Below are 16,739 nucleotides of genomic sequence, written 5' to 3' on the forward strand. Positions count from 1 at the left end.
TCTTGATTCTCAATGCTTTCAAAGTGTCATGTCGGAGGGAGTGTGAAACAGGACACTTGAATCGATGTATCAGTATATATCAGTATCTTTTCTTCAAGTTTAATATCGACACAAGTGAAAATGATTCATCTGCTCAGGAAACCAAGGGAACCTTGGGGATCATTCATACATCAAATTTCACCAATGTGACAAAAGAAAAGAAAGTGGCCCAAACTTTTCAAGATGTGTTGCACATTGCAAATGGTTGGTTTGTAAACAACATACTCTTATAATCAGGTCTGAACGAACGTATCCGTCATCCCTCCGCATGCATTTTGCTGTCTCAACTTCTTGTCAGGTTTCCAGGCATCGGCCTATACTTCAGCTTGTCCAGTGTTATTTTAAGTGATAAAACTATTTAAAAAAAAATTAAATATGAGCCAGTTTGTAATAAGGCAGACTAATGCCTCAGGCAGAGGGTCAGGGGCGACTTAAGGGAGTATATTTGGTCAGGATATCAGTGATCCATGGCCTAAACTGACGACTCCTCCCGTGTCCAAACAGCTGTGGTGCGATACTGAGGGCAAACTGTGACCCCCCCATGGGCCTCGATACTGTACATCTGCGGAGGCTGCGGTGGGGGCCGCCGAGGAGGATCTGTGTCCTTGTGTGTGGGAGGGTTTTAGAGACAGAAGATGAAGCCAGAGAGTGTGTATATGTCTGTGTGCACTGTACGTGTAGTACATAAAATACATAAACCACACTGTATTCTCCATCCAGTGCATTACTCTGGAACTGTAAACTACTTGACCCTGGCATCCTTCCAAACAAGGAGGCCATGCCGAACAGCTACCATTACTCTCAGGCTATCCATTCCCCCGCTCTCCTTCCTTTTATTTTAATGAGAGCACAATTAATAAGGAAATGGACCAGCTTCCCAAAGGAGGCTAGATCCTCTACAATGGAAGCCTTCTTTTGTCAATGGCTGTATTGAATTCCTCTACAAGGCCACCGGGCCATATTGAAGGCCATCTCTGGTATCGCCCCACCCACCCCTACGCTACTGCCTCCATATCGCTTGACCCACCCCCACCCCCACCCCCCACCCCCTTTCTCTGAAACAGAAGGTCTCCTGGGCAAATCTGTGCCACAGTATCATTTGATCCCCTCTACGCTTTTGCTCTAAATGCAGACGTTACAATACTTCATATTGATTCACTGAGGCGAGATCGCCACTTACTGCGCACGCATAGTATACTCAAAGACAAATCCAAAGGAAGAGAGAACAGGGTCCGACAACACCTCATCTGTAAGTGGCCAGCTGCGTCAGTGGTGAACTTCAGTTTGAGGCAGTAGGGCATCTGATCTTTGTTTGTGCATGAATGCATTAAAATTCACCCCACTCGCTCGAGTGCCATGTTCCAGAAGAAAGAGAGATCAAAGAGAACAGCAGCTAATTAATCCTTTTACCCCTTTTGTTCTTCAATTATTCCCTTAGTTGGTCACATAAAGGTGGTATTGCTTCACTCCGTCCTCTGGGTCATACTAAGAAAAGCACCTGTATTTCCATTCTAAACCTCCAGATTGCTCCCGACCGGCCAGCCAACAGCAACAAAGGCTCCTGGCGCACAATGCACGGCTATAATCAAGATTTACGCAAATGAAAGCAGAGAACCTATTGTAAAGATGTCCTTATTCTACATATTACCTGTACTGCAATACGGTATTCATTTGCGAAGGCGCTTTGTTGTTGTGGTGACAGGGGGCTATTATGCTGATTTCTTCATCAACAGAAAGTGCCAGTGGAGCTCAGCTGGGAACAACTCGTCACTGTTTGCTGTGGTGTGAAACTGAAGCTGGAGTACACATTCGCAGCTTCAAAGAGAGCTTCCATTGTAAGAAAGCCTGCATGCTTTAGCGTGCCCCACCACTGTCAAATACTGCCTTACAAATACTACACAGAGTGAAATAAAATGATTTTGCCACTAAACGCACCGCTTGCAGGCTGCAGCAGGCTCCTAAAAAGTCATAAAAATCCTTCAGGTTTGGTGAAAAAGATGTAGTACATATGTTTTAACATGATGAACCAAACAAAAGTAAGTATGCTGAATGTACAGAAAAGATAAAAAGAAACTTTTCTAAAATTGGAAGCAAATACACTGTTGCAGCAGGTCTTTCACATGTCACTGAATTCTGAGGTTCATGGCATACATGACATGTATTCTGATTTTTTTATTTATTTTTTTAACTTCATAATCATTTCAAATCACACGATGGTGTCATTTCTGTCTATTTCATATGTTTTTGGCTGAAAAATAAATGTGTCAACCATGTTGTGTCAAACCAACAGAACAAATCCAACGTGACACCAGAGATCACTGCCGAAACTGCACTGAGGAGAGAATTTGTCAGAGTCTACGTGATGTGTTGGGGTCATTAAACAAAATGTCACTTCAAAGAAAACATAGTAGCTATTAAGCATTTTGGTTCTGCAATCGCATAAGAACCATGGTGAGAGCTCAGTCCAAGAATGTTCCAGTCACAAAACATTAGAGTCTAGAAAGAAAAAGAATATTCATGCCATAGAAATAAAAAAATATATATATTATAATTGTTGGGTTTTTTTCTTTGTATCTTTTGAACAATTTTTCCACCATCGATGAGAAATTAGTCTTACATTACATTCATAGCCATACATGGTAGCCTTACAAATGGTATGGATTGGCCTTAAATGTGCCCTGCTGAAACCTCCTGAACCCATGAGTGAGTTGTACAGATTGATTTGAAAAATGTTACTCATTCCTTTTAAAGCCCTAATGAGGCTGGCCCCGAGGCCCCAGCTATATTTCCTTTGAAGTTAAGGCACGCTTTCAAGGAGGTCGACATGTGCGGCTCTTCGTTCTGTATATTGCTAAGTGTAGATCTCATCCAGTGAAGTAGACACAACAGTCCAAGGTGAGGGCGGCTACAGTTGGTTACACTGTCAGACCTATTTCATATTCTATCCGTCCTCTCATCCATCCTTTCATCTTCTTTACTACTTGTCTTTACTACCAATCTATCCATCACAGGGAGAACACAGAGAAACAGAAAACTACACAGTCACTATCACACCGACAGACAATTTAAGGAGACCAAATTACCTCAAACACATTGATTTAGGACTGTGAGAGGAAACCAGAATACTTATTACAATGAGGCAGGAGCAATAATCACAACAGTGAATTCAGGCTTTTTTCTCCTCTCCTCCAAAATTTTATTTTGGTTTTTTTTTGCAGGTGAGGTGTTGATAGACGATTACATAGTATATACATATTTTTTGATTGGTAGACGACCCACTTCATTAATCTATACATTAGTCTTAGTAACATTACTGTCTAGTAAGTTTGGTATCTAAAATCAGCATCACAATACTTTAAAAATCCCAGTGGGAAATTACTTGTGAAGAATTTGCTCCATGCAAAGATGAATTAAAACTAACGAAATCTATAAGAGCTTCTTCTTGCTCTTTCTAGGAAATGCATGGACATGGTGAGGTGCAGAGACCAGTAAGTCAAAAAGATGGGATCAATAGACGTAAACCAGATAATGCTTGTGATAGCAAATAATACTTCTTCATAGCGGCTCTAAATCCTCCTGATCAGCTATTTTAACTCGGAATAAACATCAAGCTCCACACCTCCACGGCGTCAGTGTCTATGACTCACTCCTCTGCATTTAGGGCGCCGCATCCCCAATACATTCTCATTACACACCTGCTTGAGCACACTCCTACTGGGGGAAATGTTGGACTGTGGTGTGGAGCGTGGTTTAAAGCCTTTACATTGCATCGCCAATTTCCGGACTCTGTGTTGCGGAGTGCGAGGGTGGAACGCTTCACACTGATGCACATTTAAGAGGAAAACATATTGTATGTACGGAGAGTAGTGCAGTCAATATAAGGTCAGCTAAGGGGAAGCATAACTATGGTACAGAAGATGTGTATTCTTTCTGAATTGTATGAGAGAATGTAAAAGTTAATGAATGTAATCATATTAAATTGGCTTGGGTTTGCAATGTGCCACAATGCTGCAAATGGAGCTATTTTTACTCCCCGACTGTGAAACAGAGAATCTGTATATAGATGGATAACCCTTAAGCTCCCATGCACAGATGCACACATCCATCTATCGATTCATGTTATTAGCAACATGTGCTTTGAAAGGAGAGATTTTAATCAAAGTAATTAGTAAAATGTATACAGTTTAGCCCTCAGGCGTGCTAAATCATGTGCTGCAGCACCAGCAATTCATTATGTGGGTGGTTGGGAAGGACAGTCACACCATGTTTCACTCACAAAGCCACGCGAATGCATCGTGGCGGAAGCTCCGTGGTGGAACCGATGCTTTGAAGAAAGGGGCTGCTCTCCGTTAGTTGACAGAATTGCATATGCACTGCCATAGTGTCTAACACCGCAACGTGTAATTATCTGCTCGGCCCGTCACAGCATCCACCGTCTCAACACAATGCAAACGTGTCATGAGTGCAGAGATTTACACATATATGTGGTTGTTCATTTACCAGGCCATGGGCGAGAAACATACGGTGCATGTATAGAATTCAAAGAATGGCTTGGGAAAAGAGAGGGGAAAAAAGTAATTAATTTCACAAATTGAGTAAAGCGCAGGTCGCGGCGTTGTCCCTCTGCATGGCTCCTGTTTGCCCTTCCTGCTCCTCACATTCCGCCCACACCCGAAATTACTGCCTGACCCCTGCTGCTACAGTGTGGGAAACCCTGTGGTATTGCACGCCCACCTTTTTTGCACTGCGAGCCGGTCCGTGGGGTTACTTAGACATTCTCTCTCGCTCTCTCTCTCTCCAGCCTTCAGACACTGCAAATGTATGCATGCACGCCACGCGCACACATTATGCAGCCTAATGTAAACTAACATCCACTGCCACTTGACCTTGCTGTCAATATCTGTCCTCATTAAACACCATTCAGCCAGCTGCAAGTCCACTTTAAATGGCATCATTCAGCGCTTACCAAATTATGCCTGTGCTGCCGGCCCGAGTGAGGCAGGAGTCTAATTCATTTATTTAGAAGATATACACAGGTCCAAGTCAGAACACCTATAAAACATGCAGAAGTATTTAACCCCACCCTGCCATTCTTAACGTTACTGTCAGTCATTCCTCCTGGGTTGCAAGTTCTGACAGCAATTTGGCAATGTCAAGCAGTCACTTCGGATGCTCTGGGCAGCAAAGGGCATTTTTTTTATTCGCCCATATCAAGCCAGTATTGATTTTTCACTCATTACAGAAGAGCATAAAAAGGAGAGGGGATGCTTGAGCGCCATGCCAAATGCCAAAGGAAAATATACAACATGGAAATGGTGAGCTGAAAGAAGAGCTCTAATTTTCAGGGGACTATTTGTTTATTTTTCACAAATTTCAATTTTAATAATAATGCAACAAGCCTTTAACAATTTGAGACCTACGAAAGCGGCTGGAAAAAAAAAAGAAAGAAATTAGAATTCAGAATGGAGCTATGAAATAAGCTGGCATCCAAATGACAGCTGTGGAGGCCACCCTTAGGGTGAGTAAGAAAGAAGTTTTTTTCCTTCCTTTTTCTAGAACTGCAACACTATTATCTATTTTCATGGAGCCTTGTGTGGCTTATGGGAAAAGCATAATCCATCCCTAGGAAATACAGAACCCCTCTTAAAAAAACAAAAAACAAAATCTGTTTTTAAGAATTAAACGTGGGGCATTTTTAGGAATATCACGAAAGCCATTTTTAAAGCAATCAAACTTTAAATTGATTAAAATGTGTGGATATTAAACTCACACCATCAACCCCATCTTCAAAATAAACAATGACACATCCAAAACATTTCCTATTTGTCTCACATGCAGTCAAACTTTAGTCTAAATCCTATTTATTATTTGATATGTGGCGATCTCTTTCAGTAAAGTGCTTAGAAAGCACCGAACAAATGTTAACTGGTGCTTTTGTGGCGACGCAGACATTTAATCCACCAAAATGTGCATTCCAAGATCCTCTTTGAGCCCGTTTGTGTGTATTTTTAAACCCACACTCATGAACACGCTTCATCCGGTGTGAATGAGGCGTGCCATTCTGCACAACTGACTAACAAAATAAATACACAATAAGGCTGAAAATACAAGTTTTTATCCAGAGCGCTCCCGATGCGGCTCGAGGGATGGGGTATACCGGCCAATCCGGCACCTTGACCCGCGCGGAAATACTTTAACAGCCGGAGTTGGCTGCAGTGAAATCCTGCAGACATTCACCGAGCCTCACAGGATGAATACTAAAGACTCCCACCTCCACCCTGAGGCTGACATTTGTGGGTTCCCAGTGAAATAACTTGTCTGCTATCCAGTAGTTATTACTGTGAACTCCGGTTCAGTGTCGGATATTCATGTTCTCATCAGGAGTCAGATGCCACAATTCATTGTGAGGGCTTTGATGATCGCCTGACTTCATTCACAATTTGTTATATGCTTTGGTTTAAAAGAAATGAAGGCAAAAAAAAAAAAAAAAAAAAAAAAGAGAGAGATTTCCTCAGAGCTGCCAATGATAGACATATTCCCTGCTTTGGTAAAATTAGAAAACATATGGAAATCAAATAAAACGTTTTGACTTATTCAAGTAAAAGTAACAAAAGAACAGATTTTGAAAAAGTAGCCCCCTGAAGGCGACGTCAATGAAACAAACTCCAACTTTTTTCTTTTAAACCATCCTATCGCTATAGATATATGCAAGCTTATTTTTCAATAGTTGGCAGTTATTCCAGTTTCATGTGTGTTAATAATTAAATAAAAAAAACCCTCCATATTACTAATGTGTAACATGCTGGTGAATCTTGTCTTTGATTGGAGGGTCAAACCGGTCCTGGGCACCACCATGAGGACTGATATATTCATTTAGCTCCATTTCTCCACTTCACAGTAGTTTAGGGAAATGTCTAGATAGCAGTAATTATATAGACGTTCTGATTAAGAGAGGTATGCGTCCCAGATCCTGTCGGTAGAAAGGACATACACTGTTCCTGATGTTCAACAATTTAAAGTCACATCAGTAACAGATTTACAGACGTACACCCTGAAAAAAAATAACTAAAATAAATAAAATAAAACTATGCTTGTTGCTTCAATGAATCTGTTCCATCCTCCATCCAGCCTTGTGGGTACTACTTCTCTCTGACATACACATCGCATTCAAAGCGCATATCATCACTGAGGGTCAAGTCAAGGGAACTTGTCGGTTCCATTTAGGAAAGGCTACGATATTGTTTTCAGCTTTTTGCAAGTCTCACATGAGATGCAATGAGGGATTGACAAGACACTTTCTCTTTCTCTGTGTTACTGTCCCGTCCCTTTAGGTTAAAGTCAGCTTTGATGGTGGGAAGGCAGGAGAAGATGAATAAATTTTCTCTTTAACTACAGATAATGTGTAAAAGCTGTCATAAGAATACTGAAGTAAGGACAACTGACTTAGAAAGCTGTAGATATACTAGTCGTTTTCCGTTGTTAGCACATTCATTTTCACTTGAACCATACCAAACAGTTACAGCATCAGTGGGGATACCATGCGGACATGGAGTTGTCTTGGTATGTTTCATATTAGAACTTGCTGGTCTTTGATGACCAAAATCTGCTGCCACAAAACAAGAACTTACTCCTGCAAAATACAATCCTAGTAAAAGTGGTCCTATCAATGTCTTCAATCCATCCTGTGATCATTTGATCCAGGCCAGGATTGCAAGGCGGTGGAGCCTTTCCCATCCAACATGAGGAAGATATTGGGTTACATCACGGTTTTAACCAAAAATGAATTAATAGAAAACCTGGCATGTCTTTGGATTGTGTGAGGGAGACAGAGTCGCTGCTAAAAGCCCACGCATGCCTGCACAGGGACAAACTCCAGGGAGAACGGAGCCGTAAGCCAGCGGGTTACAACAAGCAACTTCAACTGAGTTCTAAGCTTGGCTTTTCTTGCCATTGGAACCAGTACTTGACCAAGTGTTTCCGATAAAGGTGCCTAATCTGGGCTGCATGGTGTGTAGTGGTGAGCATTGGGCGTGGGCTTTGCATGTTCTCCTGTGCGTTGGAAATCCATCTGGGTATTCAGGATTTCTCCTACATTCTAAAAAATACGTGTTTGATGGAAAATGGTGACTGTAAAGTCTCATTCATGGCCGGCCTCCAAAAGAACATACCCCTTTCTCAATATCAATATGAGTTTGACATCCTGTCATTGTGGGGATTGTTGACTTCCCTCTTCATCTATCTAAAAATGAACTCTAGTCTTCATTTTTGACCAATGTGTTAGTTTAAATAAGTATCTTTGGTGGATAGACTGCCGGAACGTTATTTTAAGTAGTATTGCTCGTTGACGTGAATGTGAGCGATTGCCTGTGTCTCCGTAAAGGATTGCAACCTGTTCAAGGGGTACCATGTCAATGCCCACAGTCAGCCCTAGGATGAGGTGGTAAAGAATATTTAACATCCATGCCGTTTTCAGTGTACTGGAAAAGGCGTCCTATTTGGTCTATGAAAACATACAGTCATTAAAGTTGGATTCTGTTTGCTTTCGCCAATGAGGAACAATGCGACAGCAATCATCTCCTCGCTTCACCTGAAAAACAAACCCACCGCTGAAAACTATTTTCTTAACCAAACCCTTTCCTTGTAATGTATATATAATTTATCCCTGCCCAGGAGCCGCGTCTGCCTGCGTGCATTATGCTGCTGCAAATGAATGATTGACATTCACCCACTCCAATGCCCACTTATTTTCAATGAGGCATCTCGCAGTCGCAACAAAACAATACATGCCTCAACAGACTCTACAAAGAACTTTCAGCTGCTTTGAAATATGAGCTCAAATAAATCATTTGTTTAATTAATTAAGCAAATTAGGCAAATCCAGGGATGCCTTGGCGGATGGAGTCAGTGCCCCACCATGAGAAGATTAATTAAGTGGATCGGGTACGGGAACAGCCAGAGTGACGTTCAAATTTAATGCCCTTGTTTGGTTAGATAAAACTAACCTTAGCGTATTCATGCTGACACCTCAGCATTAGCAAGCCGGGTGTTTCTTTCCGGATGCATATTGGCCAAGAATCAACTTTACGTAAGTGCTACAGGAGCGTAAAAAGGTGGACAAACGGGCGAGATGGACGTCACAGAATCTTTTTTTTTTTTTTTTTTTTTTAACTCTTTTGCTTAGCTGCCACTTACTTGACATTGTTCTTTGAGCAACAAAATCCCACTAATGCACACATAAGCCGAGCAGATGTGTTAGGCTCACATCTGCCTCGCTGTTTTAACCATCCCTCATTATGCATCATCCCTTCCTCAGCCCCCCCCCACCTCCCCATGACAGGATGCTATCTGCTACCGGGCTTGATGCATGCACTTGTATGCGACCATGAAAAATGCGTGTCAGTCTTCACGCTTTTGTCTCCTGGATTGTTCCTGAGCCGTCATCCATTATAGCGGCTTCGTCTCCGATTCCACGGGGTGGTATTAAGTGGAATGAATATAAAATCCTTTCCCGAGCATTTTACATGCACAGGAACGCATGATTAATGTGCTGCTCAGGCATGGCCGGAGTGTTGGGGGGCATTTCTTTTCCATTGTTATTCTGAGTTTCCAAAACAATGACAAGGACGTGTTTACTTATTTTTCGACCCAGTGACAGCATCCGTGATGGAACTTTTTATTAATCTTGCAAGACTTTGTAGCGACAGAAAAGAAGATCATAAAGGGGCGCACACACACGCACACACACACACACACAAACAAAAGACATAGGTAGCTCCTCCCACACACATCCACACATCCCTGTCGCTCCTTCAGCTGCTTTCAATCCCTCCCTTTTTTTTTTTTTTTTTAATCATTGCACTGTGACGCATGTCCAGACATATTTCTCATTTTGTGCACACTGTAACATGTCGGACAGACAGCTGGGGAAGTGCTGACACGCAAATAAAGACAAAGGAGGACGGGGCGCTGTTCAGCTTCAATCGGAGCTCCATTGCTTGAAAAGAACGTGGAGCCGCGTGCATTTTCCTATAGGTGTGTTTACATTTGAAACTTGGCACATGCCAATGGAAGCAGTGTTCGCTTCTGTGTTAGACGACGGCCGTCCGTGCATGCGCGTCACTGTATGCAGACAAAAGGGACTATAGTTATCAAAGTAGGCCAGCATTTCCCCCGAGTACACATTTCCAACACTCTAGGGGTGAAATGCGCACAATGACATTGTGGTGAATATTCCCTCTAAAGCTTCCCCAGCTGCAAAACAGTTCACTTGCAACATCTGGCGATGGCTTCTTATAGCATGGGGTGATGGATAGGTGCGACATGGCTTCTCTTGATAAAGATGCCAAATTATTTACTTGATGTCATCCAGTTATTACAAAAAAAAACGCCCGCAACTCAATAGTTTGTCCGTTTTATGTCAAATACTTCAACAGAATCAATGAGTGATTCATTATGGTAGAAGCCGAGAGATTGATTGACACTACTGTGAAGGTGTTTTTTTGTATGTTTCAGCTCATTTGTGACCAATCATGCGTGGACAGCAGCTGACCATTTAACAAATGCTTCAAAGCAGATCTTCAGATTGATGGCTGTTTTATTCCAATCCATTCATATCATACTGACATAGACTAATCATAGCATCAGCCCGGAGAGCAAGGAAATGTAGTGATCAATCCAGAAAAACTATGCTCCGCTTGGAAAAAAGTGAGGCACAATGAAGTGGTTGAGCTGAAATGTGCAAAAACACACCTCTGCTCCCTTAAAATAAACTAATTGTCAGGATGTCTCCTGCTGACACTCTTTGGCCACATTCCTCCGATATCAGGCTCCGTTCAAACTCCTCTTGAAAGCAACGTCCAACGGGGTGAAATGGGTTGTATGGCAGTTGTTAATTCTCTGGAAGGTGGAGCACTAATATGCATCTTTCTGATGAAGTCCCTGGTAAATTGATTTGTTCTATTGGTGAACAGCATTACATTGGCAAGAAATTGTGCATGTTTTCTTAAAGACAGAAAAATGAGTATATTAGGAGAAATCGGAGGTTCACTCACCGGGCATCTCACGACCTGATTGACGGATATTTTAGACAGCACTTTTCAGTCAATGCTAATCAAATAAAAGGTCAAGCGGGCCAATAACACTAACCACACACTGGATATTTATTTTGAATATGGCTGCTTATGCATGCAGATGTTTGCTTTTGTGCTGCACCACAGAGCATAAACTATCATTTTCATCCCTATAGTTATCTGCTTTTATGTGCTTCAATCTAAGGGGGAGGAATCCAATAAAAGCCAGAAAACATATTTGCATATTCATATATTTCTGTAAGTCAGAATAACTATCTCTGAGAGCAACAAAATGTGCTCAAGGAAAACTTTCTCTGGAACCAACTGACGAAAATGATAATGAAAATGTCTGTAAGACTCTTTAACTCCAAATAAGTTCCTCTTTTAAATAGTTCTCGGATTCATTTTGAGCATTGGTATTATTCTGCATTATCATATCAGTTTAAGGCCTGATATGATAAGGTATGAAAAAAACCTAACAATAAAAACATGGAAGCTGAACTCAAACAGTTTGGCTCAAATATTTAATGTGTGAGCACAATCTTTAATCCTACTTCAGTGAACTCCAGCATTCCTTCACCCTGTCAAGATGTTTGCACCGGCTCATTCAACACGCATACTCCCAACTTAGCCAATATTGAAATTTGGTACTTGCACACAGCTAAACATTTGTGACAAGCCGTGTTGCAGCCAAAAATTTTCTAGGAACATAATCGGTGAGCGTTAGAAAGTTAGGCTAACCGGGGTCCACAAGGAAAACCCAGGCGGGTGAGCCTAGCCTGCCAACATTAGCGCCGTTTCCCAGAGGACTTTCGGTAGCCATTAGCAAATCTCTCCAACAAACTGACAACACTGTGTTCGTCCCGCATTTCTCAGAGGAGGAGGGCAAAGCCAGGGATTCGAGTAAGAATTTTCAGCATAAGAGCCCTTCCTATTTGAACGGCAAAATGCTATAACACTCAAAGTGTGGCTTAGTGCCTCTTTTTGCTGATCAGTACTACAACGGCTAATCTCTCGCCCTCTGATCTACTGAGCGATGAATGCCGACCCTCACCTCTTTGCGACGCGTTAAGGAAAAACTAATGTGCTTTATTAGATGTTGCAGTAAGCTTCAACAATTCAATTAGCTTCACATATCCTATTGATGGTTTTAGCCATATGAAATTAACATTTTTATGGGCCATTGCCCCATTCCAAACGTTCACTACATCTAAACCTGAGCTGCACCAACACACACAAACCACCACTGACTAATCTGAATTCAAATTACCTTATTTATTTGCCAAGAGGGGGGTGTGGTAGTTTTCGTTTGAGAGAAATAATGGGAAAAGACAGATCCTTTGGAATATTGTTATGATCTTATTTCATGAATTATGTCATGTCCCCCCCCTCCCCCATGCCGTTTTCACAGTCTTAAACATACGCCATATATCCAGAGCTTCATCGTTGATTCCTTGTGAGTCATTTGCTTTTGCCAGGGGAGCAAGAGAGAAAACTAAGAAACAAGACAGATCTAAAAATAGGCGGAAAAAGTTCAGACTCAGAAGAAGCAAACAAAGAACAGTGGAGGAAAAAAAACAAGAAGTTCCAGTGAGTTAAGAAGTAAAGAAAAAACAGCCCAAAAAAACAGACAATTAGCAAGAGGAGCTCGACGGTGAATATGAGACAAAGACGGAGGCTTTTATCACAGCTGGCTGACAAGATTCAGCACGGAGAAAGTGAGCGGATAAAACTCGGACATGGCTTGAGACCGCACTGATCAAAGAATGCGAGAGGTACGTTTTTTGTGAGCACGTCTGCACCTCCACACGAGCACAAACACTGGCTTTATTGATTTAAACTCACCCAGTGCGGCCGGTGCAAAGAGGCTGGCGAGAACTAGCAGGCGTGCGGTCCACATGGCCTCCTCCTCTTACCGCCCGCTGCTGAGGGTCCCAGATGAGTTCAGTCTTTTGCTGGCAAAGGCCCCAATCTGGGTGCTTCCTTTATGGCACAGCTCCCTCCACTGCGCCACTGCTTCCCACAAGACGGAACGTTCTGGGCGCCTTCGCTTCCAGCTGCTTTGCAATATCTGTCATACAGGAAGAAAACAAACGTGTTAGCGGACTAGAAGACGATGAGTGAATCAGATTCGGGATCTGTATACGCCGGAGACGTCAGTGGTTCTTTCTTTTACAGGAACAATGAGAGTGTTGTCTTTTTCCAGCGAGGAACACAACAGACGGGATGCACTATGGCTCCATCATCCGTATGCACGCTCCTTATGGCACTGTGTGTTTCAAGTTGTCATCAAGTGACACAGTGCAAGTTGCTCAATCTCCAGTCAGGCGAACTCATACCGGGTGTGATCAACCAAATGCTGAGACGGTGCGAACCACAAAATGTATTTCTGGATATTCTGATGTTATTTGCTCATCGAAGTGTTAACTCCCCCACCTTACCAACAAATCACACCCACAGAGAGACGAAGAAGAAAAGTGATAAAGTGCATGCTGCTCGGGGCTTCAGAGGATGGCTCTGTGTGTGTGTGTGTGTGTGTGTGTGTGTGTGTGTGTGTGTGTGTGTGTGTGTGTGTGTGTGTGTGTGTGTGTGTGTGTGTGTGTGTGTGTGTGTGTGTGTGTGTGTGTGTGTGTGTGTGTGTGTGTGTGTGTGTGTGTATTGAGCATATACAGAGTACATATGTGCTTCAGATCCGGTGTGCGCCCTTACCAGGCCTGATGATAATTGACGCAAAAACACGCAGTGGTATTTTCTCTTTCTTGCGGGCATGAGGCAAAGCTTCACAGTTTGAACTTTTGCACCTGTGGATGTTGAAGTGCGGTATGAGAGTCAAGCTTCACTCTCAAAACGTTGAGTCAACGAAACAGCTGATGACAAACTCACTGAGGAGATGTCATCACCCGCCTCAAAAGTCAGGAGAATTTGGACTTTGACTTCAGTTGTGCAAGTGGCAAGACAAAAGGCCTGATGAGTTGACTCTGTATGCGCTCTACTCTTTTCTCCAGTCTGCACCTGTGACCTTCAACTGGAAAGTCCTCGCTTGCAAAGTAGAAAGAATATAACATACTTCAGTTTCTACACGTGTTTTCTAATGGTTCCCTTAAGCCAGATTCAAGAACAAACTTTATAAATACATACAAATTGACCTAATCAGTTTTCTTGACAATCTTTATGGTTGTCAAGAAGGGGGAAGATTCTGGAGAGCTCCATCTACCTGGATAGGATAGTGTTTTTCTATCTACAGTGCTTCCCTCGACCCCATCAAAGACTGTATGGCACAAGGGTTTGTGATTTCAGTAAAAATATGTGGGATTTTGTGGCAGGTTGCTGCCACTTCATTGTCTTGTAGCAAAATAATTGAAAACGGGCCCAACAGGTTCTGCTCCACCTCACAGCGTTTCAGTGGGATATGGCCAAACACAACCTTTGAATGTCACTAAGGTAAAGTATGTATAGGGCGAGTCATTCATGTTTTCTGGAAATTCACAAAATGAACACACATTTGGAAATAGGTCCATAATCTGACTGTTGAGGCTTTGATAGACTAGAATAGAATAGAATAGAATAGAATAGAATAGAATAGAATAGAATAGAATAGATATTCTTTAATAATCCCAGAGTGAGATTTTTTTACATATATCAAAAAAGACCAATTCCTTTAACTGGAACCTGCAATCAGCCCAAACTTTGGATTTGTTAAAAATAATAGTGAATGATACACTACAGCAAAAACAAGTATTTCTGATTGATGTATGTCCATCCATCAAGCCAGCATGAGAGAGCTATGAAAAAATACACTACTTTCACTGTCCACAGTGAAATTATAATGATGGTTCCTTCATTTCTTTAACATTGTTTAACTTCAGTGAACATTTGACGCCACCTAAAAAGCACTACCAAGCTCCTGCTATCAAAATGTGCTACAAACACTAACAGTTCTATGCATCGTGCTGGCTTCTGACAGCTGTTAGATTAATGCTTGGGATGTATCAATCTGTAAAAAAAATAAATAAATAAATAAATAAAAAATCTGTGGAACTGTACAGCACCACATTGCACTGCGATGTACGACGGGTGAATCAACAATCTATACCGTTGATGATATCCATAAGATTATCCTCTATAAAACCCATATCACGATATTAAGGTTAAGTCAGCTTTAATGATTAGGACATTCAAACCCTTCTATTATCCACTATCAGCCGTGATCTGCAGCAGCAAAAAAAAAAATAATAATCTCTGTTAAATGATACAAGGCAAAGAGTACACTATCCTCTAGCATTATTGTCCCACATTAGGCAACTCGGTTTAATATTGCATGGAGATGATTCTATTGTTGGCGTGATGGCAGGAAAATCTGCTAGTAAAAGGTCAGAAGTGGAGCACTGCATCAAAGGACACGGCACTTGTGAAGTTGACTGACATGTTATGTGAACAATGCCTTAAAAATAAACCTCTTTGGTCAGTTTTCTCCCATCCTTCACTGCGTGGTCCTACCCGACTGACAGCATGACGCCGTGTCATTTGGGAGCGTTGACATTTCTCTATCTCAGAGTCTAGTGCTTAATCCCAAATGAAAAATCCAAGATTAGAGTAATCAGATTTTTTTTTTTTTTTGTGGAGCAGATATTAATGGACTTAACAGAAGGACAGAAAGCCTATCACGAGCCCCTGCATAAGAAGACCATTTGGGCAATATTAAAAGGTTAGAAGTCAGTGTGCTCATCAGTGGAGTCTTGGCAAACGTCCACGAGTGAACAAAACCAGACCTTGAACAACTTCCCTTAACCACCGTCAACTGTGCTGTTGATTTCATTCCTTCCATTTATATAAATGACTGCGGGCCTTTTAAGACATTGAAATAGCACTCTGAAAGAGTGTATTTGATCAAAGCCGTATCCTTACGAGTAAACAGCGCTTTTAATAAAACGCTCTGACAGCCGCAGGAGAGCTAAATTAAATACGACGTCAAATCAGATGCTGTGACTCCCTTGACAAAAAAATACATTATTCCCGGAATAATCACGTTCAAATACACTGTCCATGCGGCAAATTGGACCTGAAGTTTATAGCGTAAGAACAATTTCTCAAGCGGTCGTAGAGATGCGGAGTAAAAAGCAGGCGCAGGGTTGTCACTTAGAGAAAATAAAGTTAGGACTAGATTCTGTGGCACAATTGTTGGCATGTGGCTTCTGCTCTTACGTTTATTTGAAAGGAGATAGAGGCCGTTTCCATGTGGGGAGACAAAGGAAATTTGTATTTGCTACCGATGTCATTTGATAAAGCCGCAACCTAAGAAAAAAATAAATAAATCACTGTAGTTAATTTACTTAAAAAGAAAAAAAAAAGAAAGAAAGAAAGAAGTGTAGTTTTAGGTCGAGGGACTGCTATGAACCACCACAAGAACGCATCATAAAATGCATATTTATAAGGAAGGCTTGGACTGTAGTTCAATGAAAGGAAAAAAAATAAATAAAAAACAGGGGAGTGAGGGGACGGAGCTGTAGTCTGGCATTGCCAACTCGTCTTGTATTCCAGAAGGAGCCTTATGATACATTATGGTGCTGACGTTTCAAGGGTACTTGTTCTGAGGGGGATTTAGGATAACTCCCTTAGATAAGCTGGCCAACA

At 41.8% G+C, this 16,739-nt stretch overlaps 1 protein-coding gene across 2 annotated transcripts in view; it reads right to left on the reverse strand.

Moving 5' to 3' along the window:
* Nucleotides 1-16,739, reverse strand: part of LOC308124001 (adhesion G protein-coupled receptor L3) — a 236,365-nt gene that overhangs the window by 155,999 nt on the left and 63,627 nt on the right. For both annotated transcript variants that reach the window (XM_080486757.1, XM_080486756.1), the window contains exon 3: nt 12,954-13,179. In XM_080486757.1, coding sequence (XP_080342883.1) covers nt 12,954-13,008 — 55 coding nt within the window. In that variant the 5' untranslated portion in view covers nt 13,009-13,179. The remainder of the gene's footprint in view (nt 1-12,953; nt 13,180-16,739) is intronic.

The sequence above is a fragment of the Lipophrys pholis genome (assembly GCF_963383615.2).
Source record: "Lipophrys pholis genome assembly, chromosome: 18".
NCBI classification, from domain to species: Eukaryota; Metazoa; Chordata; class Actinopteri; order Blenniiformes; family Blenniidae; genus Lipophrys; species Lipophrys pholis.